Source organism: Nelumbo lutea, chromosome 6 (assembly GCF_056320005.1).
Source record: "Nelumbo lutea isolate HS-2025 chromosome 6, American lotus-T2T, whole genome shotgun sequence".
NCBI classification, from domain to species: domain Eukaryota; kingdom Viridiplantae; phylum Streptophyta; class Magnoliopsida; order Proteales; family Nelumbonaceae; genus Nelumbo; species Nelumbo lutea.
The window spans coordinates 15,759,463-15,787,136 of record NC_142689.1 but is presented as its reverse complement, the minus strand read 5'-3'; the positions used below and the strand labels follow the sequence as shown (position 1 = coordinate 15,787,136).

At 38.5% G+C, this 27,674-nt stretch overlaps 1 protein-coding gene across 6 annotated transcripts in view; it reads right to left on the bottom strand.

Moving 5' to 3' along the window:
* LOC148847568 (phenylalanine--tRNA ligase beta subunit, cytoplasmic-like) overlaps positions 1–26,975 on the bottom strand; it is a 48,390-nt gene extending 21,415 nt beyond the window's left edge. For all 6 annotated transcript variants that reach the window (XR_016100762.1, XR_016100763.1, XM_088949807.1 and 3 more), the window contains exons 1-13: positions 26,772–26,975; positions 26,633–26,688; positions 26,445–26,542; positions 25,945–26,074; positions 25,752–25,867; positions 22,997–23,063; positions 21,309–21,350; positions 17,733–17,774; positions 17,425–17,501; positions 16,827–16,953; positions 16,555–16,722; positions 700–825; positions 489–590 (exon numbers count right to left, since the gene is read on the bottom strand). Coding sequence is in view for 4 of the 6 variants with exons in the window: in XM_088949807.1 (XP_088805933.1) it covers positions 489–590; positions 700–825; positions 16,555–16,722; positions 16,827–16,953; positions 17,425–17,501; positions 17,733–17,774; positions 21,309–21,350; positions 22,997–23,063; positions 25,752–25,867; positions 25,945–26,074; positions 26,445–26,542; positions 26,633–26,688; positions 26,772–26,829 (1,209 nt within the window). In the remaining 2 variants the exon portion in view is untranslated. The remainder of the gene's footprint in view (positions 1–488; positions 591–699; positions 826–16,554; positions 16,723–16,826; positions 16,954–17,424; positions 17,502–17,732; positions 17,775–21,308; positions 21,351–22,996; positions 23,064–25,751; positions 25,868–25,944; positions 26,075–26,444; positions 26,543–26,632; positions 26,689–26,771) is intronic.
* Between the last annotated feature and the right edge of the window lie 699 nt (positions 26,976–27,674).

Genomic DNA, 27,674 nt, shown 5'->3' with positions numbered 1-27,674 from the left:
GGGGTCTATCCTCCCAACAGCCCACGTAGGTTTGTCTGTCTGCCCATGTATAAAATGTCAGCAAGGTCATCTCCTAACAATTCAATGTGATGTAAAGAACAAACAATCAAAAAAATAACAAAAAATGAAGTGATGTCAAGAACACAAGTTCCTTAAAATGGCTTTAACTATGAATATAGAGCACAAATTTTCACGGGAAGTGATATATAAATGTCTACAAAATAAATACTAGAACATGGTTAAAAAAGTGCTAATGATAGTATGGATAAACCTCATTCTTAATTATTACTAGAAGATGGTTAAAAAAGTGCTAATGATAGCATGGATAAGTACAGGAACAAAGTACTGAAAATGTAGTGGAACAAAGCAGACCAATAAATAATAATGAGCTGCTGCACAACAAAATAAATTGCAAATGCATTATTATAACTGAAAAGTATGGAAGAGAACTGAAAACTGTACCAAAACAAGAATGCAATGGAATATACCTCCAATCTAAGAAGATCACTAATCTGGTTCAAAGCTATGGGCTTCAATGATGCTGGCTTTGTTTTTGGGATTTTATTAAACCCATATGCAATGGCTACATCCTTAAAGAGAAAAAGAAATAAATGCTTGGTTACACAAAAGTAATGTTGAATGGACCTCAAGGATCTGTAATATTCATATCATTAGCTACTCAAAACATAGTAGTTATACCTCCATCACATCACAAGCATGAAGAACGTCACTTCTAGTTGGAGGTACAGATACAACAATACTGTTTCCATCTCTTGAGACAGACTTCTCAGCTCGCAACTGCATCTTATTCAATAAACTAGACACCTGAAAAAATTAGTAATTTGAGAATCCAGATTTAAAATTTAATGTTATAGATAGATATGTTGTTTTAAGCATCGCAACAGATGAAAATGAAATTGACAAATATGCTGACATGCAGTGAACATTTAGTTGCTACACTAGAAAAGACCACAATTAAAACATTACTTGAAGTGGAACGGAGGCTTTTGCATGGTTGGTGGCATTAGAAAGGCACTTGCTTACTCAGGATCACTCGAGCCCAGAAATTTCAATTTAACAAGTGTTTGCTGTGAGGAGGTGGGAAATAGTCATTTCATTAGAGAAAGAGTGTTCATTGGAAAAGTGTCTTCCATTTGTTCAATCCGACCTACAGTTGCCAGAAGTCTGAATATGTTGGTGATTTCCATTTGGTCCACAAGTTGAAACTATCTCTTCATAAAAGATGTCTCCCTTTTGGGAAGAGAGGAATGCAAAAATCAAGTGGAGGTGTGTTAGGGCTGCTTTGATTTGGACAATTTGGGAATAGAGGAAGGCAAGAGTTTTCACAGTGAAGATGATCAAGACTGCTATCAGTCTTGGAATTTCAGGTTCAAACAGAAGAGAAAGTGAAGAAGAAAGAGGAGAAAGATTAGTGAGAGAGCAGTAGAACACAGGTTTGAAAGGAAGGACAGATTCTAAATTAATCTGCCACCGCCACTTCAACTTAATATTTATATGTTATGCTAGTTACAGGAAAGGACACATCTGCCCTTGGTGTTTACATCATAACACTTATCAATATTAAACTGAAAAGTAAATAACAACTAGAATAACAATACTAGAATAACAGAAAAACATAACAAATAGACTAGGTACATTCTACCCTACGGACAGAGTGGCCACATCAGTTTCTCTACACTCCCCCTCAAGTTGGGAGTAAATGTTTATCATTCCCAACTTGGATAGATCCGCTTCTAGCTTCCTTCTTGATACGGCTTTAGTGAGGATATCTGCTAGTTGCATACTGGAAGGGATGTAAGGGAGGCATACTTCTTGAGATGAGACCCTCTCTCGTACAAAATGTCGGTCAACTTCAATGTGTTTGGTTCTGTCATGCTGCACTGGATTATGTGCTATATTAATAGTTGCTTGATTATCACAATACAGCATCAGAGGCTTCTCATACTCAATACCCAACTCCTCAAGTAGAAATCTTAGCCATAGGATTTCAGCCACTCCGTTGGCCATGGACCTGTATTCTGCTTCAGCACTAGACCGGGAGACAACATTATGTTTCTTCTCTAGGAGACAAGGTTTCCTCCCACAAGGGCACAATATCCTGAGGTAGACCGTCTGTCATCAACACTCCCAGTCCAATCGGCATCCGTATAGACCTCCACCTTTCATGTGATTATTGTTCTTGAACAGTATACCTCTACCCGGGCATCTCTTCAAGTATGCTAGTATTCCTTCTGCTACTAGAAGGTGCATGGTTCTAGGAGAATGCATGTACTGACTGACAACACTAATTGCATAACTGATATCTGGCCGAGTGAGGCACAGATATTGGAGCTTTCCCACTAACCGCTGGAACATAACTTTGTCTTCAAGCAGCTCTCCACTCTCTGCACTAATCATGTGGTTCTGTTCAATGGGTGTCTGCAGGTTTGACACCCAGCTTTCCAGTTTCAGCCAACAAATCTAAAACATATTTCCTCCGTGAGACAAAGGTCCCCTGTTTAGATCTAGCAACCTCAATACCCAAAAAATACCGTAGTGGACCCAGATCTTTCACCTCAAACTCTTGATGAAGGAGTTGTTTGAGGGACTCAATCTCATAGTTGTCATTTCCTATCACCACAATATCATCAACATATACTGCAAGTAGTGTCAGTGAAAACTCCACCCTCTTGATGAACAGTGTATGATCTGACTGGGCCTGTACATAACCGAACTTCCCAAGAGCTAGTCTGAATCTGTCGAACCAAGCTCTAGGTGACTGCTTCAAACCATACAATGCCTTATTGAGCCGGCAGACCTTCTTACCTATCCCTGTATCATAGTATCCAGGAGGCAACTGCATGTAAACCTCTTCCTGCAAGTCCCCATTCAGAAAGGCATTTTTAACATCCATTTGGTACAAAGGCCAAGTGTGGCTTGCTGCAAGAGATAATAGAACCCGAATGGTGGTCATCTTGGCTACCGAGGCAGACGTCTCCAAGTAATCTATGCCATAAGTCTGAGTGAACCCTTTTGCAACTAGTCGAGCTTTGTACATCTCAATGGAACCATCCGCATTGTACTTTACAGTAAATACCCATCTGCATCCAACTGGTTTCTTTCCTTTGGGCAAGTCAACTAGCTCCCAAGTATTATTTTTCAACAGGGCATCCATTTCAACTTTCATTGCACCTCTCCACTCCGGGACTGATAGGGCCTCTTGCACTGTTCTTGGAAAAGGGACATTGGAAATGGAACTAAGGTAGGGCCTGTAGGTAGGAGATAGGCGATCATAGGATAAAAATTGGGAAATACAGTGGGCTGTAGATGTGGTACAATGTCGTTTCCCTTTACGAACTGCAATCGGAAGATCAAGGTCATCTGTAGGAGGTGAAATGGCAACAATAGAAGAAGTCTCTATGGGTCCTGGGACTGTAATGCCTAGACCTGGAGCCACAGATGAGATTGGAGCTGGCCTGGACTGCTGATGATCGGGATCAACCTGCCTGCACCGCCTGTGATAGACTCTCAACTCCTGATCCCTTGGACCACCCTCACCATTGCAGCTCCCCCTCAACTCCTGATCCCTCTGGCCACCCTCACCATTGCAACTCCCATCACCCAATGGAATAGGTAAAGGAACTACCCCACTCTCACTGCTCTCCCCCTGAAGACATGGACCTAAACCCCTACTCTCACTGCTCTCCCCCTGAGGAGAAACCCGAGGATAATAGGGTGTCTCCTCAAAGAAAGTAACATCCATGGAGACGAACTTCCTCCCTGAGACAAGATCATAGCAGCAATACCCCTTTTGAGTTTGTGCATAACCAAGGAAAATGCATTTGGAGGCCTTGGGTTCAAATTTGGAGCGATGGGGTCCGAGAAGCTGAACAAAGTAGGTACAACCGAATGTCTTTAAGGGGAATAGAAAACAACTCCTCATGTGGGTATAGAAGGGAAAAAGGAGATCGCAAATCAAGAACCCGGGAAGGAATCCGATTAATAAGATAGACCGTTGTGAGGATAGCATCACCCTAGCAGCGAATAGGGACATTGGAGGTAAATATAAGACTTCTAGCCACCTCCAAGATGTGCCTATTCTTCCTTTCTGCAACCCCATTTTGCTGAGGTGTATGAGGGCAAAAGCTCTGATGGATAACCCCATGAGTAAGAAGGTAAGATGCCAATGACTTAGCAAAGTACTCCTTTGCATTATCAGATCTAAGAACTTTAATCTTGGCATCAAACTGGGTTAGGATCATTTGGTGAAAGCTTTAGGTCAGGGCGGGAACCTCATCTCGTGAACGCATAAGATAAACCCAAGAAAACCGGGTATGGTCATCAACAAATAATAAAAAATATCTGTACCCACCCATAGAAGGAATGTGATATGGCCCTCAAACATCCGTATGCACAAGATTAAAAGGACGATTACTCATTTTATTACTCAATGAATAAGAGTTTCTACAATGTTTAGCAAACTCACAGCTTTCACATTGCAACTGGGACAACTCAACAGACTCAAACAAAGTAGGAAACAAACTCTTTAAGGATCGAAAAGACAAATGACCCAATCGGTTATGCCAAAGCATAACCGAACTCACACTCTGGGAAACAAGTGACCTCTTGCCCACTGACTCTTCCCGACGAGAACTCTCCCCGAGCAGATAGATCCCATTCGTCTCACAGCCAGTCCCAATCACCTTTTTCGTCTCCAGGTCCTGAAAAACACACCGGTCAGGGAAGAAAGTTACTGAGCAATTCATGTGTTTGGTAATACTACTGACTGAAAGGAGGTTAGTATCAAGCTTAGGAACATGTAAGACAGAAGACAAGGAGATCGTATCTGATAACTTAATGTCCCCCTTCCCAGAAATAGGAACCAAGGAGCCATCAGCAATAGATACTCTATCCCTACCAGATGACAAATGGTAAGAGGTAAACAGTGAAGGCAAGCTAGTCATGTGGTCGGATGCACCTGAATCTATTGCCCAACAAGGTTCAGTAGCACCTGGAGCTGAGGCTGAAGCTAGAGTACCTGAATTTACGGTTGTAATCTGACCACCCATCTCAGAAACACTACCATAACTGATGCTCCCAAAGCTGCCTTCTGCCTGATTTTTAAACTCCATCTCGGTCAAGTCTTAAAACAGCACTTGGACTACCAATCACAACCAAAAACAGTATAGGCCTGATTTGTATTCACGGTGTATGTGCACAACTGGGATAACTCTGATATGAAACCAACTAACAAACACAACAGTGGTTGTCTGTAGAGCTCTAACCCCTTTAAGAGAGTTCGAAAACCCCAAAATACTCTGAAAAACAGCTTAGAAGGAGGTCTGATTTGCCTTTGCAGAATTAGGGTTTTAATCAGTCCTTAAAGTGATCAATTCAGTTGCACAATCTAATCAGTACTGTATAGATAGACTTGCAATAGGGTTAATATGAAACCCTAGAATCTGATCAATGCCAACAATAAACTTAAGGACAGCTCTAGGTAGATCACAAGGTTCAGTCCAGCACTAGGGCTTTCCGCAAGATCACTTTCAAACTCTAGTGCAGAAAGAAACAAGGCTGAGACAGTTCGGTGTAAACCAGTAGGGTTTTAATCATAGTAGAACAGTAGGGTTTGCTGTAAAACCCTAGTGAATCGAAGAGATGAAAACCTAGAATGGTTCAGCCTTCCTCTCCAGATAGGTCCAACCTATCTTCTTTTAGAAAAGTAAATGACTTACAAGAAAAGAATTGTTCGCTGCCTTCTAGGGTTACCCGAACCCTAGTCTTCTCTGATCCTTCCTGACCACCAATACTCTGCAACCATAACAAAACTTCCAACAGCTGCTAGCACTTCTGGCGATCTCCAAGAATCAGTCTGCGAACTCCACCTTTTCAGCTTCTAGTCCTAGGAGATTCTCATGTGGCCGGCTGGTATTAGACTCACATAAGAAACCCTGACCTTGCTCTGATACCATGAAGATGATCAAGACTGCTATCAGTCTTGGAATTTCAGGTTCGAACAGAAGAGAAAGTGAAGAAGAAAGAGGAGAAAGATTAGTGAGAGAGCAGTAGAACACAGGTTTGAAAGGAAGGACAAATTCTAAATTAATCTGCCGCCGCCACTTCAACTTAATATTTATATGTTATGCTAGTTACAGTAAAGGACACATCTGCCCTTGGTGTTTACATCATAACACTTATCAATATAAAACTGAAAAGTAAATAACAACTAGAATAACAGAACTAGAATAACAGAAAAACATAACAAATAGACTAAGTACATTCTACCCTACGGACAGAGTGGATCAGTTTCTCTACACACAGAAAAGGAGAGAAACAAGGAAGCGATAAGAGATTGTGTGATGGCCAAGGTGATACACTGGATTAGAAGTATAGAACCTTGGACTTGTTCTCACAGTTTTCTTTTGATCATATTTGGAGAAATTGAGAGGTGGTGGCAAGAAGCTCCTCTAAGAAGGAAAAAGTTCAGATGGTTTAGCAAACACCTCTTGTCGGATTTGTCAAGCTGAATTTTGATTGAAACAGTCATGGTAACCTAGGCCCCTCTAGAATCGAAGGAGTATTGAAAAATAAAGGACATGTCATTGCTTTATTCTCCAAGCCAGTGGAAATGGGGACTCAGCTAGAGCTAAACTGCTTGCAGTATTACTAGGAGTCAAAATTGCAAGGAGTTGAATATGCTCAATGTGGTGATTGAAGAGGATTCAAACCTAGTGTTGGGATGGTTGAAGGAACCATAATCCGTAATTTGTTTTTCTCCAGAAAATCCTTAGCTTCAATCATCAGCTGATAGGTCCTAGGAAAGTAGCCCAACTCCGGATCATCAAACCCATACAGATCATGGATAGGGGTGTTCATGAAAGCCCAAAAACCAAACCAAACTGAGAAAACCAAACCGAAAATGCGGTTAATTGAACCAATCGATTCGGTTTCGATTTGGTATTTTTGAAAAACCGAAGGACCGGTTCGGTTTTCGATTAACCTACAAAAAAATCGGCAGCTAATCAAACTGGCCAGTATATATATTTATATGTATATTTTATATATATTTTTAATATATGTCACATATTTTCTATATATTATATATAAATATATAATTATTAGATATATAAATATATACATATATTATATTTATAATAATCTATTTATAAATATATTATATATATTACATGTTTTTATAATATATAACCGATTAACCGGTGGTACCGGTTCGGTTTCGGTTTGGAAAAATGAAAAACTGATGGTACTAGTTCGGTTTGCAAAAATTGTCCATGGTTCAATTAACCGAACCGTGGACACCCCTAATCATGGAGCCCATACGGGTCATGAAGCCCATGAAGCATCAGCAGTGTCAAGCCCGAAGCCTCCTTTGTGTTTTGTCTATACACGCAGGCCACGTCAAGACTCCCCACATATATAGTTTGTTGGTAATGATGAAATTATAAGAAAGCCTATACAAGGCCAATCAGTAGTGGAGAGCGCATAAAGAATCATAACTAACTCACCTTTTTTTTCCCACTTCCTCCTCATCTTCCTCTCTTCTCTCTCTTCCTCTCTGATTCTGTTTCTCTTTTCAGGAGGAAAGAGCTTCCTCGAAGAAGCTCTATTGATTGAGAGTCTATCAATTGCTACCAGAGCCCTTGATCCACCATGCCTACCACTCAGAACCAATCACAGGATGAAAGAATCGATCGGATGGAAGGTGAGCTGAAGGGTATCAAGGACGCCTTGTCTGTTGTGGTGTCCCAGCTTGAATGGATGTCAGCTCAGCCCAGTAAGGAAGCGGACCAGAAGGAATCAAGCAGCGAGACACATCTATGGAATGGTACCTTCAATCTCCGCAGCCCCAAACTGGTGTTTCCTACATTCTTAGGTGACAACCCTTCTTCCCCCTGGATTTACCTTGCCGAACGGTACTTTTTTTTGAAAAGGTAAGGTAAGATTTTATTAAAATAAATTAACAAAGTACAACAGATTCCTGGACAGAAGGTGCCCAGACCAAATACAATTACAGACTCCAAATGGATTGAGAGCTAAATAACTCAGCTACATTCAGGTGCTTAAAGTCAGCAGTAACCGACACCCAAGAGATCAGCTTGCTGACTGACTGCTGAACTAGCTCATCTGGGGTTTTTGACTTGTTAGAGAATACTCTATTGTTTCTTTCTGCCCACAGGGACCACAGAATTGCTGCAGGAATTGTTTTCCAGACCAGCCTTACTTTTTTCCTCAACCCTGTCAAATTCCAGCTAAAAAGGTCTTTGACTGATCTCGGCATGGCCCAACAAACTCCTGCAGACTTTAGAAAATGCTCCCACTCTAGAAGAAATTGGACAATGTATAAATAGATGGTCTGTGCTTTCAGGCATCATTCCACACAGCCCACAAGCAAGGTTCAAGAGCTGCAGTCCCCTTCTTTCCAGACTGATTTTTGATAGGCACTTATTAAGCACACCAGAAAATTTGACTTAGAGGAAGACACTGCATTCCATATTTGTTTACAAGGAAAATTAACCGACCCAGAACTGCCAAGCTTAGATGATAACGATTTGACTGAAAAAATACCATCCTTACTCCATTTCCATATCCACTTGTCTTCACTAAATCTGTCAATATTTTGGCCCTGTAATAGATCCAGCCTATCAAACAGATCTTTTTTTTTATCAATTTCCTATCAAACAGATCTCTCCTAAACCGGGGAAGCCAGGTCATCGTACTGTTGGAAAACTCATAGCAATCTGCCACCAAAACTTCTTGGTCAACTGCACACTGAAAGAAACGGGGAAAAGCCTTAGCCAAGTTACTGTTCAGACACCATAGGTCTCTCCAAAATTTAACCCCGTCTCCTCTGCCCACTTTGATTTCCACTCCTAGTAAAACCGCTTGACTTTTTAGGATACCCTTCCATACTGAGCAGCCCCAACTAGAGAGATGGTCTTCTGATTTCCAATTACTCCAGTCTACCCCATGATTGGCAGCTATTAAGTTTCTCCACCAGGAGTTTTTTCAACAGCAAATCTCCAGCACCATTTGCTAAGCAAAGCAGTATTCATCACCTTCAGCTTCCTAACTCCTAGACCCCCTTCCTTTCTAGGCAAGCATACTTGGTTCCAGTTCACCAGGTGGATTTTCTTCTCCTCCTCCCAACCCCTCCAAAGAAAGTTTCTCTGCAGACTTTCAATTTTCTTTGCAACTTTGGCTGGAATAGGAAAGAGGGACAGGAAATAGGTGGGGAGATTAGAGGGTATTTAGCCTTCCAGGAAGAAAGAGGGACAAGCCAAGACTCTTGCACCGTCCTCCAAATTTAGTACCTGCCCAACCGGGATAATTTTGCTTTTGTTCAGGTTAACTTTAAGGCCTGACACCACCTCAAACCAGCAAAGGATCCCAAGCAAGATTTCCAAGTGATCAATTGAGGCATCAAGGAAGCACAGAGTATCATCAGAAAATTGTAAAATATTCACTTTTTCTGCTTGAGGAGCAATTGCAAAGCCATCCCAAATCCCATTCTCAGCAGCCTTAAGGGAGAATTGAGAGAGAAACTCCATAAGACAAATAAAGAGCAAGGGGGCAAGGGGGTCTCCCTGCCATAGGCCTCTAGAGCCTTCAAAAAATCCAGCCAGCTGACCATTAATTAGGACTGAGAACTTTGGTGATGATACACATACTTTAAAACAACTTCTCCATTTCTGTCCAAAATGCATTTTTTCTAGCACTAGATCCAAACATCTCCAATTAACATGATCATAGGCCTTTTCTATGTCTAGTTTACATACCATCCCTGGAATTCCCTCCCTTTGCCTCGAGTCAGTGAGCTCATTGGCTACCAGAACTGAATCAAGCATTTGTCTCCCTGGACAAGTGCACTTTGATTGCTTGAGACCACACTACTCAGCACTAACTTCATTCTTTTGGCTAGCACTTTTGCTGGAATTTTGTAAAAACTGTTTAGAAGACTAATTGGTCTGAAGTCTCTAAGTTTTGTGGCCCCTTCTACTTTCGGGATCAGAGTCACAAAAAGTGGTATTAAGGCTTCTTTGTAAGGAATGTTACAATGGAAGTCCTGAAAGACTTTCAAAATATCTTGTTTAATCACATCCCAACATTTGATATAGAAAAGATTAGTAAGACCATCAGGTCTGGGAGATTTCTCAGCCTCCATTTTTTGAATTGCTGTTTTAATTTCCTCTTCAGTAAAAGGTCTCTCAAGAAACCTAGACTGATCCAGACCATGGTTTCAAATGTCACCAAATGTCGCTAATGTCACCCGACATATGTCGATGTCAAGGCTCACTGACATGAAAATGGATGGTAATATAAAAATCACATTATGTCGGTCAAAATTTCCTATGTTTCGGAAATGTCGACCAAATCGGTCCAAATAACCAAAAAAAATACAGTTTTTCCTATTATGACAAGGTGTCGACTAATGTACATTAAAAATATAATATATTAGTATATTATATTAATATAGTACAGTATATTTATATAGATTATTCCATTAACATTTCTATTTAATAATTCAAATAAAATATTTATAAAAAGAATTAACAAAATATAAAAACAAAAGAATAAATTAATTACTTTATAACATAAAACATAAAATATTTTTCATGTAATAAAATATTAACTAGTTAGTATTTTTTAAAATATTTATTAAAATCAGAAAATGTTTATTAAATTTTATAATAAACCATATTCTACATTTAATATAAAAAATCAGAATAAATTTAATAAATTTTATACTAAATCATAATTTATTATAAATTTAGTATTAAAAATCACAATAAATTCATTAAGTTTTATAAGAAATCAGAATTTATCATAATCTTAATACTACAAAAAGGAGAATCAATTTATTAAATTTATAATAAAACATAATGTATTATAACTTTAATATTTAAAAATCAGAAGAAATGTATTTCTATTTACTAGTGTGAAATAAATATATTACAATTAATAATAAATCAGAACTAAAAATAAGAAAAGAAAATATCAGATAACCTTGTAAAAACATCAAAATGCATAATAAATCAGTAAATCGTCATTTATTAATTTGTTATTGATCTTAGTTTCTTAGCTTTATATAACGGTTGGGAATAAGATAATAGTATAGAAATATGTATTAATGCTTCTTTTATCATTTTACAAAATATCTTTGCATATTTCCACATGTTTCATAATATTTCCACAATGTCTCTAATTTTTACAATATTTCCCCTCGACATTTCCGACATATGTCCTATATTTTGGTAAGCGACATTTCCATCGACATCAACATTTTAAACCTTGATCCAGACTCAACTACTTAAAAGGTAGATTTGAAGGTGTTTTAGTGGTTCGAACCAGTCCTATTCTGAGAGGAAGAAAGAGAGAGAAGAAGAAGAAGAAGAAGAAGAAGAGGAAGAAGAAGGAGAGGAAGTTGTCGAACTAGAGAGTGCAAACCCTACTAGTCGACCATAATCTGAATTATATTGTAATTAGAGTACAAGGTCAAAACTGCCCCTACTTAAGTATGGGACAAGTGAACTACAAAAGTCAAAATAGAATTGCCACATCATCATATAACTTAAAGCATAATGAAAAGACTAATCTACCCTCACTTGACCAACTCTAACACACCCCCCTCAAGCTGGAGAATACATGTCATATAATCCCAACTTGTTACATATATAGTTCACTCTCCCTGAACTCAAACCTTTTGTAAACAAACCTGTCCATTGATCACCTGAACCCACATGTTCTGTGCTTCTCTCTCCAATAAGGACTTTCTCCCTCCCAAAATGGCAATCAACCTCTATATGTTTTATTCTCTCATGGAAAACTGGATTCGATGAGATGTAGATTGCAACTTGATTGTCACACTACAATCTCATAAGTCTGCCCATTGAGAATACAATCTCTTTTAGAAGATTTTTCAGCCATACTAACTCACATGTAGTGTGTGCCATGGTTCTATATTTGGTTTCAGCACTACTCCTTGCCACAAAGGTCTGCTTTTTACTCTTCTATGTCACCAAATTTCCTCCAAGAAATGTGCAATAACCCATAGTAGATCTCCTCTCCGACATTGAGCCTACCCAATCTACATCTGTATACCCAACTATCTCAAGTCATCATCCTGGTTTGTACAATAACCCACAGCTTGGAGCTCCCTTCAAGTACCTTACAATTCTAAGAACTGCATCCAAGTGAGGTACCCGGGGATTCTGCATAAATTGGCTCACCACACTAATAGCAAAGGAGATGTCTGATCTTGTGATGGTCAAGTAGTTCCCACTAACCGTCTATATCTTTCAGGGTCATCAAATATTTCACCTGCATCACTACTCAACTTAGCATCCAAGTGAGGTACCCGGGGATTCTGCATAAATCGGCTCACCACACTAATAGCAAAGGAGATGTCTGATCTTGTGATGGTCAAGTAGTTCAACTTCCCCAGTAACTGTCTATATCTTCCAGGGTCATCAAATATTTCACCTGCATCACTGCTCAACTTAGCATTCTGTTCCATGGGTGCTTCAGCTGGTTTCGCACCTAACAGTCTCGTTTCATCCGGCAAATCAAGGACATATTTTCTTTGGCACAAGTTTACACCTTGTTTTGACCTGGCAACTTCTATACCCAAGAAATACTTCGACTTCCCAAGATCTTTTGTTTGAAAACGGCCTTACAGAAAGGCCTTTAGTCTATCAATCCCTAATTTGTCACTGTCAGTTATGACTATATCATCCACATAAACTACTAATAAAATATTTTCGGCTTCAAATCATAGTTGAACACTGAGTGATCGACCTGACATTGTTTCATTCCAAAATTTTTTACTTCACTAAACTTCCCAAACCAAGCACAAGGAGATTGTTTCAGCCCATAAATTATCTTTTTCAGTCTACACACCTTACTATCCTCCCCCTGATCAACAAACCCTAGTGGTTGCTCCATATATACCTCTTCAACAAGGTCACCATGGAGGAAGGCATGTTTAATGTCAAGCTGAAACAGGGACCAATCATACATAACTGCCAAGGAAATTAAGACATGAACTGAACCAATCTTTGCCATAGGGGGGAAGGCCTCCATATAATCCACCCCATGCAACTGAGAATAACCTTTAGCAACCAATCGGGCCTTCAACTGCTCCACACTACCATCTGGTAAATATTTAACAGTATACACCCATTTACAACCTACAACATGCTTAACTGGAGGAAGAGTAGTGAGCTCTCACCTTAACATTACCAAACTTTACCAAGCCACTTGTGGTGGAATGTGATGCATCTAGTAAGGGAATTGGTGCAGTTCTGCAACAAGAGAGTCATCCAATACAACAAGGAAGTGATGGCTTTGGTACTCTCAGTGCATAAATGGAGGGCTTACCTCTTGGGGCACAAATTCACAATGAGGACTGATTAGAGGAGCCTCAAACACTTGATGGAGCAGAGGTTTCTCAACCTGGAACAGCAGAAGTGCGCCAGCAAGTTAATGGGCTTTGACTTCATTGAGTATAAACCAGGCCCATCAAACACAGTTTCCAACACCTTATCCAGGAGAGAAGAAATGAACACTATGACTGTTTACAGATCCCTCTACCCCTTGCTTGGTCGCATCAAAGACGAAGCTCAACAAGATGAACTGAAGCTGATTCGTGAACAGTTGGAAACGGGTGCAGGCCAAGTAACGGGGTATTCCCTAGTGGGTTCAGATTTATTCTACAAGGGCCGATTGGTGGTAGCATCTAAATCTGTTTACCACACCGAACTCTTGAGATTGTTTCACGAATCAGTGGAGGGTGGTCATTCTGGAATGAGCAGAACTTACAGATGCATCAGAACCCACTTTTACTGGTGGGGAACGAAAAAAGCAGTGCAGGATTTTGTTGCAAGTTGCTCTGTCTGCCAAACCCATAAGTATTAGGCCCAAACTCCTGCTGGTTTGCTCCAACCACTACCCATTCCAGACCAGGTACGGGACGAGGTAACTATGGATTTTATTACAGGATTGCCCAAACCCGGTGGGAAGTCTGTCATACTTGTTGTGGATAGGTTGAGCAAATATGCGAACTTCATTGCGCTTTCTCACCCATACACGCATCCCAAGTGGCCCATGCTTATATACGTGAAGTAGCTAAGCTCCATGGCACACCAACAGCTATTATTAAAGACCAGGACCCCAAACTTGTATGTAGATTCTGGGAGGAATACTTTCTGGCACAGGGAACCCATACTTATCATTCCACTAGCTATCACCCATAGACTGACGGGCAATCGGAAGAGGTTCACCGCTGCCTAGAGACTTACCTCAGATGTTTTGCAGGGGAGAAGCCTACTCAGTGGCTCAAATAGCTCCCATGGGCCGAATTCTGGTATAATGCTACTTACCATGTTACTACGGGAACCACCCCCTTCAAGATTTTGTATGGAAGAGACCCACCCTATGTGTGTTACCTTATGAGAAAGGTACATCAGAAGTTGTAGAGGTTGAACAGCAGCTTGAATCCAGAGACGAGTTGCTGCAGTCACTAAAAGACCACTTGATCAAGGCTCAGAATTACATGAAATTGCAATATGATAAAAAGCATCATGAAGTGGAATACCAAGTAGGGGACTTTGTTTTCTTGAAACTACAACCTTACAGTCATCATTGGCAAGAAGGGCTTGCCAGAAATTTTCACCCAGGTTCTTTGGTTCCTTTTGCATTTTGAATAGAGAGGGAGCAGTGGCTTATAAATTGGACCTTCCAGCTACCACCCGCCTCCACCCAGTATTTCATGTCTCCTTTCTCAAACCATGCAAGGCAGATGCAACTTTAGTGAAGCAACTTCTGCTTGAGTTTACTAGTGAAGGACAGCTGATTGTTGAGCCCAATATCATCAAGGACATCCGCTGGGTGAGAATGGGCCGCAAGGTGGTGAAACAGGCCCTTGTTCAATGGACCAATCTGCCCCCAGAAGATGCCATGTGGGAAGATTTCAGCCGGTTGCAAGAACAGTTTCCGCATATCGACCTTGAGGCCAAGGTCAGTCTTAAGGGTGGGGGAGATGATAGATCCCAGGAAAGTAGCCAAGCTCTGGATCACCAGGCCCATACAGATCACGGAGCCCATACGGATTGTGAAGCCCATGAAGCATCAGCAGTGGCAAGCCCGAAGCCTTACAAACCTCCTCTGCATTTTGTCTATACACGCAGGCCACATCAGGACTCCCCACATGCATAGTTTGTTGGTAATGATGAAATGATAAGTAAGAAAGCCTAATATAAGGCCAATCGGTAGTGGAGAGAACATGATGAATTATAACTCACCTTTATCCCACTTCCTCCTCTTACTATTCTCTCTTTCTTCCTCTCAGATTCCACATCTCTTTTCTGGAGGAAAGAGCTCCCTCGAAGAAGCTCTGTTGATCGAGAGTCTATCATCAGCACTCTCCTCCACCTCACTACCTCCATCAAGACTTGAAGAGGACCCACCTCGCTACCTCCACTCTAGAATAACTAAGGGTGATAACCATATGAAGTCCCCCAAGAAGAGGTGAAAGCTCAACTCCTACATTAATGTTGACCAAAAGGGAGTTCAATAACTCCTTACCTCTCTCTCTCTCAACTCACCCAGGCAGCCTCTTCCTTGGCTGTTAGTCACTAAATTTCAAAATATGTATTCATTTCTAAATCTAGGAGAACCCATCACTCCCTATTTCTTTGTTTTGATGGGTGGAAACTCCATTTTCTTAACCACAAAGTGAGCAATCAATTTTCAATGCTCAACTCAGCACAAAACCCCAAATAAGATTCTAATGGACAAAGAGAAGATGGGAAATAAATGCCTTGTTACAGATGAATGCAACAAAGAATAAGGATATGTTTGTTTTGAGTTTGAAAACCATGTGCACCAATATGAATGCAAATGGAGTCCAAGTAATACAGTGCAAAAGTTGGCTTGGTTTTGCATAGGTATATAAGTACATGTCCTGTTTGGTTGTGATGGGTACAAAGTACAAACATGATTACAAGTTTACTGTTGTTTGTTTTGAGTGCAAAAAAAAAAAAAGACAGAATAAAAGCAAAAAAGAAAAGCATACAATTTGTTCTCCACTTTTGGGTAGTTACATCAACCAAAAAATATGTAACCATATTGAATTCAATCAGTGCAAAGTCTGTATCCAACTTTTGGAGCACTCTTTTCTCCCATTTTGAGTGCAAATATGCTGAAGAAAGAAAAACCACCCTTGCAAAAATGCACAGTTACAAAAATATGCAAAATTGAGCCAAACTGCAAATTTGCCTCAGTTCGATGTTTGCATCCCAAAGGACCCAAACAAATGCAGCCTAGATTTTCAATATTCAACAGAGAATGTTGGATCACTTAATTGTGATAAGTTGAACAATTAAGAAATATATCTTTTTTTTTTTGAAAAGGTAAGATAAATTTATTAGAACAAACAATTAATAAAGATATCATGATTTAATGAATTACAGCATTTGTGAAATAGCTATAGTACAATATATACATATATATAAGAGGTCCTAGTAATTGCAATACCTGACATGCCTCTAGAGAAGCACCAATGGAACCAGTGATATAAGACAAGGGAACCTCCAAACTGAATACTGATAAATCAGGATAAACACTTGACTTCCCATCAGAGTAAACCACTTCAACAGGTTCAACATGAAATTTCCTTTCACAATATACTGAAAACATTGTCACCTAGGAGAGCATAAGAGAAGTCAACTAACAAAGGAGGCATTACATGATATCTAAGGAGAAGTTAGCATCAGACACATGGAACAGAAAGAGGTTCTTTCTCCCACCATGGTATTCAGAACAATTTTGGCCTTCGTTAAATCAGTGGCTGTACATTCGATGAAGACATTCTTTGTTTTCAGACTAATTGCAGAATGAGCACCATTGATAATTGGAGGTAAGGACAAAACCGTCCTGCAGAAAGAAAATTTAGTTGTTTCACACTCCAAGGAGAAAAAAGGTTAAAATGTGACAAGAACTAATATAATCGGGTAGTTACATAAACAATTTGCCAGAAAGCAAGAGCAGGGAAAGGAATTACAAAATTTCAATATTTCCTACAGTTCTAACAAAGCAAACAAAAGTGTGCACTCAGTATTTTCAGAGGAACAGGTATTTCCTGACAAGAGCGAGGAAAGGAATTACAAAATTTCAATATTTCCTACAGTTCTAACAAAGCAAACAAAAGTGTACACTCAATATTTTCAGAGGAACAGGTATTTCCTGACCCCCCCCCAATGTCCATAATGCAATGCAACAGAAAGTTAATAAAAAAAAGTATGGAAATAATTGCATCAGCAAGTCAATGAGCAACAAAACTCAATTCATTAAGGTAGGACATTGTTTAGGTAAAAAAAAAAAAGAAAGAAAAAAAAAGCATCATACCTGTTGCAATCATATATAACAGGAAATACTGGTGAGCTCTCAATTATGTGCAAGAATTTCTTCAATTTCAGATCTGACTGCAAAAAAATGTTTGGAATTATAGATGTGTCAAGAAATATGTTATTATTAAATCAAGAAGTCCCAAAAGAATATGCTGTTTTCTTGTATGAGGAGAATTTCACAATATAGTCATGCAACTGAAATTATCACAATGCACTTGTAAAGCACTAAAAGTAAGACAGTGTAATTCTCATCCTTGGAACTTGATGTATGACTCATGCATATGAAACCAGAAAATTAGGACTCACTTTGTAAAATTCCATTAGTTGATCAGATCTGAAGCTTTTCACCTACAAAAAAGATGATCAAGTTAAGATTTTCTTTTTCCAGTGGAAAGATGATAAATTGAATAACATTGTGGCATAGTTATAACCAAGGATCAAAATTTCGCAATGTATCACCCCATATTGACCAATAAATATCGTATCGTCAGGGTACCAAAATGCTGTTTTTAGGGTACTTTTAAAAAGTGTTGCTTTAAACGTTAAGAAACATTAAATGCAGCTTCTCTTTAAACGTTAGCAATACACCCCTTCCTCTGTATCTAAGTGTATTGATACTTTGATCCTTGGTTATAACCATAGTCAAATTGGAATAATTGGCAAGGGTGACTCTACCAAGGCAGAATTATTGGTTGTTTTGCAAGGTATAAGAATAACTAAATCCCTAGGTTTTAATGAGCTACTGGTGGAAGGGGACTTTATGTAATTGTGAATTGTTTAAAAAGAACAGGATGGGATCTCGGAAGTATAGATACATACTCTAAGTACAAGTAATAGCTGGGTTTCAAGGTCTGCGAATAGCATGGCAGATGGGTTAGTTCAACAAGAAGTAAACAAGAGCCAATTGTTCTATGGAATGATCCTACAGGAGGAGAATTTATAGAAGAAAACCAGGGAAGGCTAAGGAGGATAGGCTCTAAGTGCAAATTCTGTCCTCCCTTCTTTTCTACCACATATCAGGTATATAATCCATGTTTTAGAAACCTTGTTAAATTTTGGGAACATGTTTGGATGGGCAATTCTCCTTTGAAGGAACAGTTTCCACTCTAATATACTCTTTCTGCAAGGATGAGCCTATTTCCTTTTTCTTGTTTCCATCTAATTCAAGGTCTAGATTTGATAGGGACCTGGAATTTAGAAGGGATTTTTGTGAACTTGAATTAAACAGTGTCTTGTCTTTGCTTCAAATTCTGGAAGGGGTTTTTCTTGATCCTTCAAAAGGGGTCAGTCAGATTTGGACTCCTTCTAGCTCCTTATCTTGTGCCTCCTTTTTTCTGACCTTAATTCAATATCGTGACAGTCAAGGTAGGCCTTTTCCTATCAAAGAGGTTTGGAGTAAACCAATTCCTACTAGAGTTAGAGGTTTTTGCTAGGAAGCCTTTTTTGGAAAGAATTAACACCTGTGATTTAATTCAGAGAAAAGGAGGAAACTGGTGCTTATCCCCTCACCAGTGTTATCTTTGCAAAGTTAATGGCGAGTCTTTCTACCACTTATTAATCTCTTGCCCGTTTGCTTCTTTTATATGGGATTGGTTTTTCTCTTTGTCTGGGTGTAGGTGGACCCCCCCCCCAACCAAATTTACAAAGTTTGTTTGCTTCTACTTTGAGACTCTTCTCAAAGAAGGATAGAAGCAGAGAATCCTTAATTGAAGTTAAGGCCATCAGAGTGGTACATTGGGTCAAATCCTTACCCATTTTTTAGGACATCTCTACTAATGATCTACATAGGAAGTGGAAGCAAGTGGCATACTCAGCTCCTCGTGCTGTTGTTATAGGGGGGTCTTGGTCCCCACTGGCTGAAGGTTTCATAAAGCTGAATTTTGATAGTAGTAGTGAAGGAAATCCTAGTCTTTCAGGCATTTGAGGAGTTTTCAGGACTGATGGAGGAAGAATCCTTGCCTTTTTTCAGGTCCAATTGGTGTTGGTGACTCATTGAGGGCAGAAATCTTGGCTGTAATGGAAGGTGTTATAAGGGCCAAGGAGTTGAATGTCCAGAAGATGATTATTGAAGCATAAGCTGGCTGCAAAGGGATGTAGTAGGATGGTGGAATTATGTTAATGAGAAAAGCAAATTTAAGCGGGTGACACCTGGAATGGAAGTTAGATTACAATGGATTAAAAGAGACGCCAACTCCTTTCCTGAGATCATTTATTTTGGGCTGTGTTGTAATCTGTTTTTCTTTGGGAGAGATAAGAGAGTTTTCATTGGATTAAAAGAGATGACAATTCGTATGGGGTGATAGATATAATGATCAGAAGGTCCTTGAGAACAATCCTAATGCAGCTAAATAGTTCAGAAATCGGAGTTATCATTGGTAAATTCAAAATTCAAAAGTCTTTGCTAGCTTGAAAGGGGGTCTATTTGGAGTTCAGTTTTTTCCTGCTGGTGATGTGAAGTAATTGAGGATCGCTTAGCATGGGGGCTCATTGAAGTTTGGTGCTTTTGGTTTTTGATTGTCTTTGGTTTGTCAGTGTGTTCTGCTAATGGCTTTTGCTGTTGGGTTATTGTTGGGTTGCTTCTTTGAGATTGGGATTGCTTTTTTCTTCTTTTAGGTGACTTCTAGTCACCTTTCTCGCATCTTTCTTCTTCCTTTTAATAAATTTTATTTTATTACCAAAAAATATTGTATGGGGTGCTAGGCACGATAGTGTTGTATGAAATGCAAGATGTATCAATGGTGTATACCATTCTTTTATACACAGTTATGGAATGGGGAAACAAACACGTCAAGATGTAATGTGGTAGGATAGGCAAGATAAAAAGAATATTCTAGAAATAGTGAGTATAGGAGAAGTTAGTGATGCATAGAAACCTCAGCAGTCAGCACATCATAAGTAGTAAAAACTAAAAGTGATGAAATAAATAAAGAGCCCAACTAAGCAAGCGGAGATGCTTGTTGAGTAGACTAACCCAATCTTCCTTCAAGAAATCTAAACCAGAACTCAAAAATCGAGGTTATTCAAGGATCGTGCTGAAGAAGACTAACCCAAGGGCTTCTTACGACAGGAGTCTAGAAGACATAAGCAGTGTTGCACTGACTCTTATAAATGGATTACGTATCCACATCAGATGCACATCAGAATCCAACTCCACAGACTCTTGAGTCTTGAGAACACTTCTATGTAACATTTCCCTTTTTAACTCCTAGCTTATTTGACATAACCAACCGTTAATGTACAAGATGAATCATGAATGTCATTTTGCATATCATATGTTACTTAGTAACAAGAGAACATTTTTTGCAGGTATATAATGTTAGAATTCAAAAAATATTAACTACTTTAATAGCATATACTTTTCCATTGGAGTATCCAGGAGTCAATGTTTTCTCATCTTGCTAAATCAAACTCATGGACACGCATCAGATTCCAATTCCTGCGCCTGTGTCTGTGCAACACTGCATATAAGCCGCTACTTGCCTTTTGGAATTCCGAACAATGAGTGTTGGAGGACAGTTTTGGTGGTAGTCTATGTGACCAGGAGACATTAAAATCTATTGCAAGCCCATGCCAGATACAACCAATTTCAGAATAAATCTCATATACATATTGTATATACAGTATCCTTGAAAAATCTGGGCAACATAAGGGTGATAGCAGTGATTTAAACATGTAGCAGTATGACCAATGCAAGGGGTAACATTGAATGTCAGAAGATGTGGATAATAAAAAACACCTACACAGATGAAGATCAAATTTCTTAAACACGGAAAGTCATAACCGGGAAAGAAATGTTGGAAGGACAAGAGAAGGTAACAATAGCAAAATATTTCTGTCAACAGATAATAGTTATGTACTAGAAATCTGAAAGTAAAAAGTTACCTGTTTCAATGGCACAAAGTTTATTTCATGGGGGGGCAAAGCCTGTAAATAGATAAAATGTGATGGAACAATGTAAGCAGAAATCCAGAAGGTGAGGTAGTCAATACGTGTTTGTGGAAACACCCAACCAACTTAGAATAGAAATGTGATATACAAGATTAAGTGCCACAAAAGAAATCCAACGAAAATACAAGGGTTAGGTAGCAAGGGCTAGCCTATTAAAAGGGGTGCTAGGCACAATTCTGCTTCAAATTTCTGTAACGTTGTTCTTTTCTTACAAATCAATAAAATTCTTGATGGTTATCCATCAAAAAATTTGGCATCAAAAGAAGCCAAAAATTGAGTGATTATGTAATTGTTTCAAGTTTTCAGTTCAAGAATTTCAGGAGTTGTGTAAGTATCAAGTTTGAAGTCAAATTGAATGTACATAAATTTGCAAAATAGTTAAACAAAATACAGAAGAGATACAAAGAATAACTTAAGAATTTGCAAAATGTTCTTTGGTAACTAACTTGCAAAAAAGCACATCAATTTGCTTTTGAATATTCAGTGCACTAATAGTTGGCAAATCCACCCCCAGCCCTTTCCCTATCGCAACTCCACCCTGCTTATAATGCTTGAGCGCCATTCAATATTTTCAAAGCCCACAAAAATTCTCTTTTTTCCACAACTATGAATTCAGGATATGTAAGGAAAAGCATTTAATTGTCATAGAGGGGGATTCAAAGGTTGTAATTGAGTGGCTGCAACAAAACAAGCAAGGGCCCTGGCAGTATTGGAACGACTTAACAGAGATGAGAAATATTGCAACAAAATTGGAAGCAGATTTTTCTTGGACCAACAGATCAGAAAATGGGTTGGTCAATGCTTTGGCTAGACAAGGGGTGAATAGGGCACAGTTGTATTGGAATTCCTTACAATAAGGGAACAAATATAGGGTAAGGGGAGGAACATTAGCCAGCCTCCTGGAAAGACTGAACATGTAAATCCCCCCTCCCCCCCACTATGGTCCAGAAATCCCCACTTGTAATACACTCTTCCATGTAAATCCCCCCCCCAATTCACTTTAGGTTTTGGCCCCCCTCATAAAAATTCCCTGGCTCCGCCCCTGAATGTGGAATGCAGGAAGGAAAGTCACCAGCACATTTAGGGATGTAATTGGGTCAGATTAGGATCAGACCCAGTTATATCCAAATCTGATCCGACTCTGATCCAAAACCCTATGTGTTAGACTCAAATCAGATCAGATTTAATCCAAACCCATTTGACTATTTGACACAAATAGTCAAACAGAAAAGTAAATCCACCTCAAGTGGTCTGGAATTAATTGCTGCTGAAGCATAAGGAGTCAATATCCAGAACAAGGTAAAAGCCACTACCCTAGGCAAAAGTGCAAATTCTTCAATGCTAAAATGCTATTTAATGTCTTACAATGAACTTATGTATCAAAGAAAAAAAATAGACAAGCTCAAATCATCTGGAATTGATTGTTATTGAAGCATAAAGAGTCAATACCTAGAACAAGGTAAAAACAACTATCCTAAGCAAAAAGAGCAAATTCTTTGCTACAATGCTATTGAGTGTAGTATGACTCATATCATCAATGAATGTACCAAAAAACACAATGAAAATAAGCTTTACCACAAAACCACATAAAGATGGAGAGGTGCTATTAGTGGATAGCTTACCTCATATGTAAAGGGACCTTGTATTGTATCCAAATCATGAGTTCCAATAGCAACCAGGGTTCTCCGCCTAAAACAAAATTTAGAAATAGCATTTCCATTTGAGCAATCATATGACAACAACAACATCGAAAATATTCAAACTCTATAAATACAAGTCACACAGGTGACAAAAATAAAGCAATTATGAACAATTAATGGTACTGATAAGTAACCCCAGCAAAGCATCCAATATGTACAAAAAGATGGAAAAGACTTTCACATTTTTGTGTTACAGATTTTTTCAGTGGATGAAATAGAAAATCTACAAAGAATATCAAAGATAGCAAAAACTAGTCTAGAGTATAAAAAGAGATTAAAAGAGCCATCTAAATCTCAACAAAATTACTATGAATATTAATATCAATCAATGCTTCAAATCCTTCAAGCAGATTTTCCAGTATTCTAGCACCCAACCAATAACAGCAAATTTTTGAAAAGCAGCATTTCCAATACCTCTCTCCCTTCCAAATCCCTAGAAGATTTGCAAAGGAAGAACCACTCAAAGAGCTCTGCCTCCTGCACTGGAAGGAATGATGGAGATCTCTTTGAGACCGAAGTGCCACATAGAATTCGTACTAATTTTAGGCATAGACGGCATTAGTTTAGAGTTTGCCTTGATTAATGTAAAATTTGGGTTTAATTATAAATTTCTTCTTAGTAGGGGGTTTATTTGAAATTTTCATATTTGGTAGGGATTTAAGTATAACTTTCATTTTGGTAGGGATTTAATTGTAATTTCAATTTCTAGGTTTCTTATAAATTCACATTATGTTAGGGCTGTATTATGTTATGTTTTGAGAAATATAAAGTTTTCAAGTTCTCTTCTCTGACTTGTCTTCTCTCTTCCTTCTCTTCTTCCCCTTGTCTTCCTCCTTTCTTGTAACAGGTGGCGGTACAGCATCAGTTTGGTATCAAAGCTAAGGTTCTGTCCCACGTCTCTGCCCAGCTCCACCATTGAACCAAAGCAGCAGCAGCTCAATCTTTAATCTTTGTCTCTTTCCACCAACTGAACAAAGGTCCGCCATGTCTCTCCTTCTCTGTCTTCTCTTTCTCCTCCTGCTCCTCTTTCTTCCTATTCTCCTTCTTCTTCTTCTTTCTCTCTTCTCTCCAATCTGCATCTGAACCTTACAACAGTCACCGCCTCTCTCTCTCTCTCAGTTTCTTTTTCGTTTGCTTCTCCTTTCTTTCTTTCTCCCTTCTCCTTCTTCCCCAATTTTGTTTCAGCAATAGAACAACAATATTTGTAGTCGTTTCACCCAATCTCCTTTCCTCTTTCTTTGTTCCTCTCTCTTCTCCCACCAACTCTTTCTGTTTCACTCTCTTTTATTTTCTTGTTCAGGTTCTTCTTCCTTCTTCCTTCTTCCTTCTTCCTTCTTCCATCCTCATTTTTTTTCTTTCTTTTCCCTCTTTCTTTCCTTTCTCTATTCCACTGTTACATCAGTTGGCAGCACTGCCTATCCCCTTGATTGCTTTCTTTCTTTCTTTTCCCCTCTCTCCTTCCTTCCTTCTACCATTTATTTTCTCTGCTGCTGCAACCAAGCTAAAAAGACTCTGCCAGCAGCATTTCTTTCTCCTGTCTTTCTATTCCACGAACCAGCCGCTAATTCAAAGTAAAGAACATAGTGTAGCGGAATAGGATAAATCCCATGCCAGGTTCTAGGCAAATAGCATTGTCTAATATCGACTGAAAAAAAACTGAATATGATAAATCCTAGTGAACTTAGGACTAGGATTTGGATAGACTTTTACTCAAATAAATCCCATGCCAGGTTCTTAATACTCAAATAAGAAAGGAAAAAACTTTTACCTTATCAAAAAAAAAAAAAAAAACTCAAGAAAATCTCAGCCATGTTTGGATAGACTTTTGTTTCATGTTTTTGGGCTTTGAGAAGCAAAAAATGTGCTTCAAAGTTTGGTAACAGCTATCTTCTGAAGCATTTTTGTTCAAAACAAACACACATTGGAAGCCCAAAGCACGAAATCATAATTTCTAACTTTATGATTTGATAGTTTGATCCTACATTGGAAGCCTTTTTTTTTTGCAAAGTGCAGTAAGGTGCAAAGAGGGTATTTATAGAGATGTCACATGGCATAACCATGTGTGCCATGTGACATCTCTGCAAGATGTAATCTTCTTAAATCATGTGCATATACCACATGGCATATCTCTTTGTGCTTTTATTTTCAAGATATTATTGTGAAAGCAACCTTTATAAAACAGATTACAGCAGAAAAATAGTCAAACTTCAAAATCTATATAAACACAACCTCGGTTAACTTAGGAATAGAATCGGGGAAATCCTACTTTAACTTAATACTACAACTCTAACTGTCTAACATACTGACATTACCATTGACTTTGCTAGAATTAAACCTAATCCAATTATAATAATAAAAAAAGAAAACTAGCTCCCATTGTAATTAGGATAACTAACCCCTAATGCAACTAAGAAAAATAATAATGATTAAGCAGAAAATAGCTACTTAAAAACTAAGATAATGAACCTAATAACACATGAATATGTTCTCCTGTACACTTCAGCACTTTTATGACTCACTGATTACATATGCAAAAGTATCTGCTGTATGTGTGTGTCCATTTACAAAAATATGTTAAGCCTAATTAAGTCAAGTGAAGAACAAAGTACTTGAGGCACACAATTGAAGACTTACATAGTGTACTGAAATGGTGAAACCATAGGGTTAAAAGCCTTACCGGCATATATTCTGATGGAGCCTATCTTGAAGGTCAATAAAACTGTTATATCTCGCTTCATCAAAGGTTATACCTCTTAAAACCGCACAAACAATGAAGGGACGTATCAAAGATGTCTGCATATTAATATATGTTAAAGACAGGAAACCATGAAAAGGCATGCATGTAGAAGACTTGATTACCAAATCAATACCTCTGGTTTTACATGCATCTTAAGCATGGATTCACTTGGAATGTTGGACACTGTATATTTGGGTATCTCATCAATCCCGATGAATATGCGAAGAGCTTGCACGAGCCCTTCAAGACAAAGCAAATCGTACCTGTTCAAGGAAGAAATCAATGAGAAGGATAATTATTTTTTACATCCCCTATTTTGTTTTCCCCTTCCCCACTCAATGTTCTAACTTTAAGGGAACATCGCAAATTTTCTTTACCAACCAACCATCATTCTCATAAACCACCTGTAAACTGAAAACAGCAAAACTAAACCCAATTGGGCTATTTTGGTCCATTAAAGTCTCTAAGTGAGCAAAGGAGATTTGAGAGCTTGCTTTATGCCGCTTGATATAGTGGAAAGGCGGAACAAAATCCAAGACAATAATAGTTTAGCAAATGGTTTCCTCGATAGAATAGAGTTAACCCCAGTTATTCTTCCAACAGAACCTATAGACAGATGGAGACAGAGGATACCTGTTCGCTGGAACTTCAATTTTGTATATAACTTCCTCGTCTTCTTCGGCCTCTTCTTCCAAATGCTTTTCTTTTCTGATAATGGCCTTTTCCGTTGTCTGGAACAGGCAGAATAATGAGATAAACTGTTGTAAAAAATCAAATAAAAAAAAAAAAAAAACACAACTGTAAAACTATAAAGTGCTTACAACGTCGTCGAGCTCGATCCCGAAATCGAAACAGAGTTCTTCAAACTCCTCTTGGGCTGAAATTTAAGAATGTAAGTAGTCAAATCGAAACCCTTTAACTGGAATCAAAGGACTGACGACCGGAAGCTTAAAAACTTACTGTAATTTTTTCCTAAAGCAGCAAAGAGACGGTCCCTTCCGACGCTGACGGTAGGCATGGCGACAAGTAATGCGGCTAATGGTTTCTGCAACCTCGCCGCCGAAACTGATACAAAGAAGAGGAGGTGATCGGGAAAATTAAATTTCAATCAATTACTCACTGTTTCGTTAGGAAATTTCCACTGCCTCAAATTCCCCTATTTTCACCGTAAGATTCAGCTAGGGGTGTAAACGGATCGAATTCGAATCGGGTCGATAAATATTCGAATTCGAATCCGATTAAAAATTTCAATGTCTAAATTTGATATGATATACGAAAGATATTGAAAATTAATATCCGATTAAATATTCGAATATTCGATTCAATTTGAATTCAATTAATTAATTAATTTAGATAATTAATAAATATATAAAATAAATATGTTATTGATATAATGTATATAAATATATAAATTATTTATATAATTTAATTATTATATATATTATATATAAGAATTAAATAATTGATCGAATTTAGATATTTATCGAATCGAATCATGTCATATCCGAATTCGAATCTGATTAACTATTCGGTAAGAATAGAATATCCGAATTCGATCGATTAGATATTTGAATTATTCGAATTCGATTCGATTATGTCGAATATCGAATTCAAAATGGAATTTTTGAATACCGTTGACACCCCTATTCTCAACTTCCATTCTATACACTACAGTCAAGACTCAAGACTTCGTTTTTGACAATTTCACCTAACTGTCTGCCGGTTTGGCCCAGTTTAAGGCCAACCCAATGAGCTCAATCAAAACGCTACAATTAATTACAATTAACATCTTTAAACATTAACGATATAAAGTTATAACTTTGGGCGGGCTCAACCGAACTTATTTAACCCGAAATTTTATAC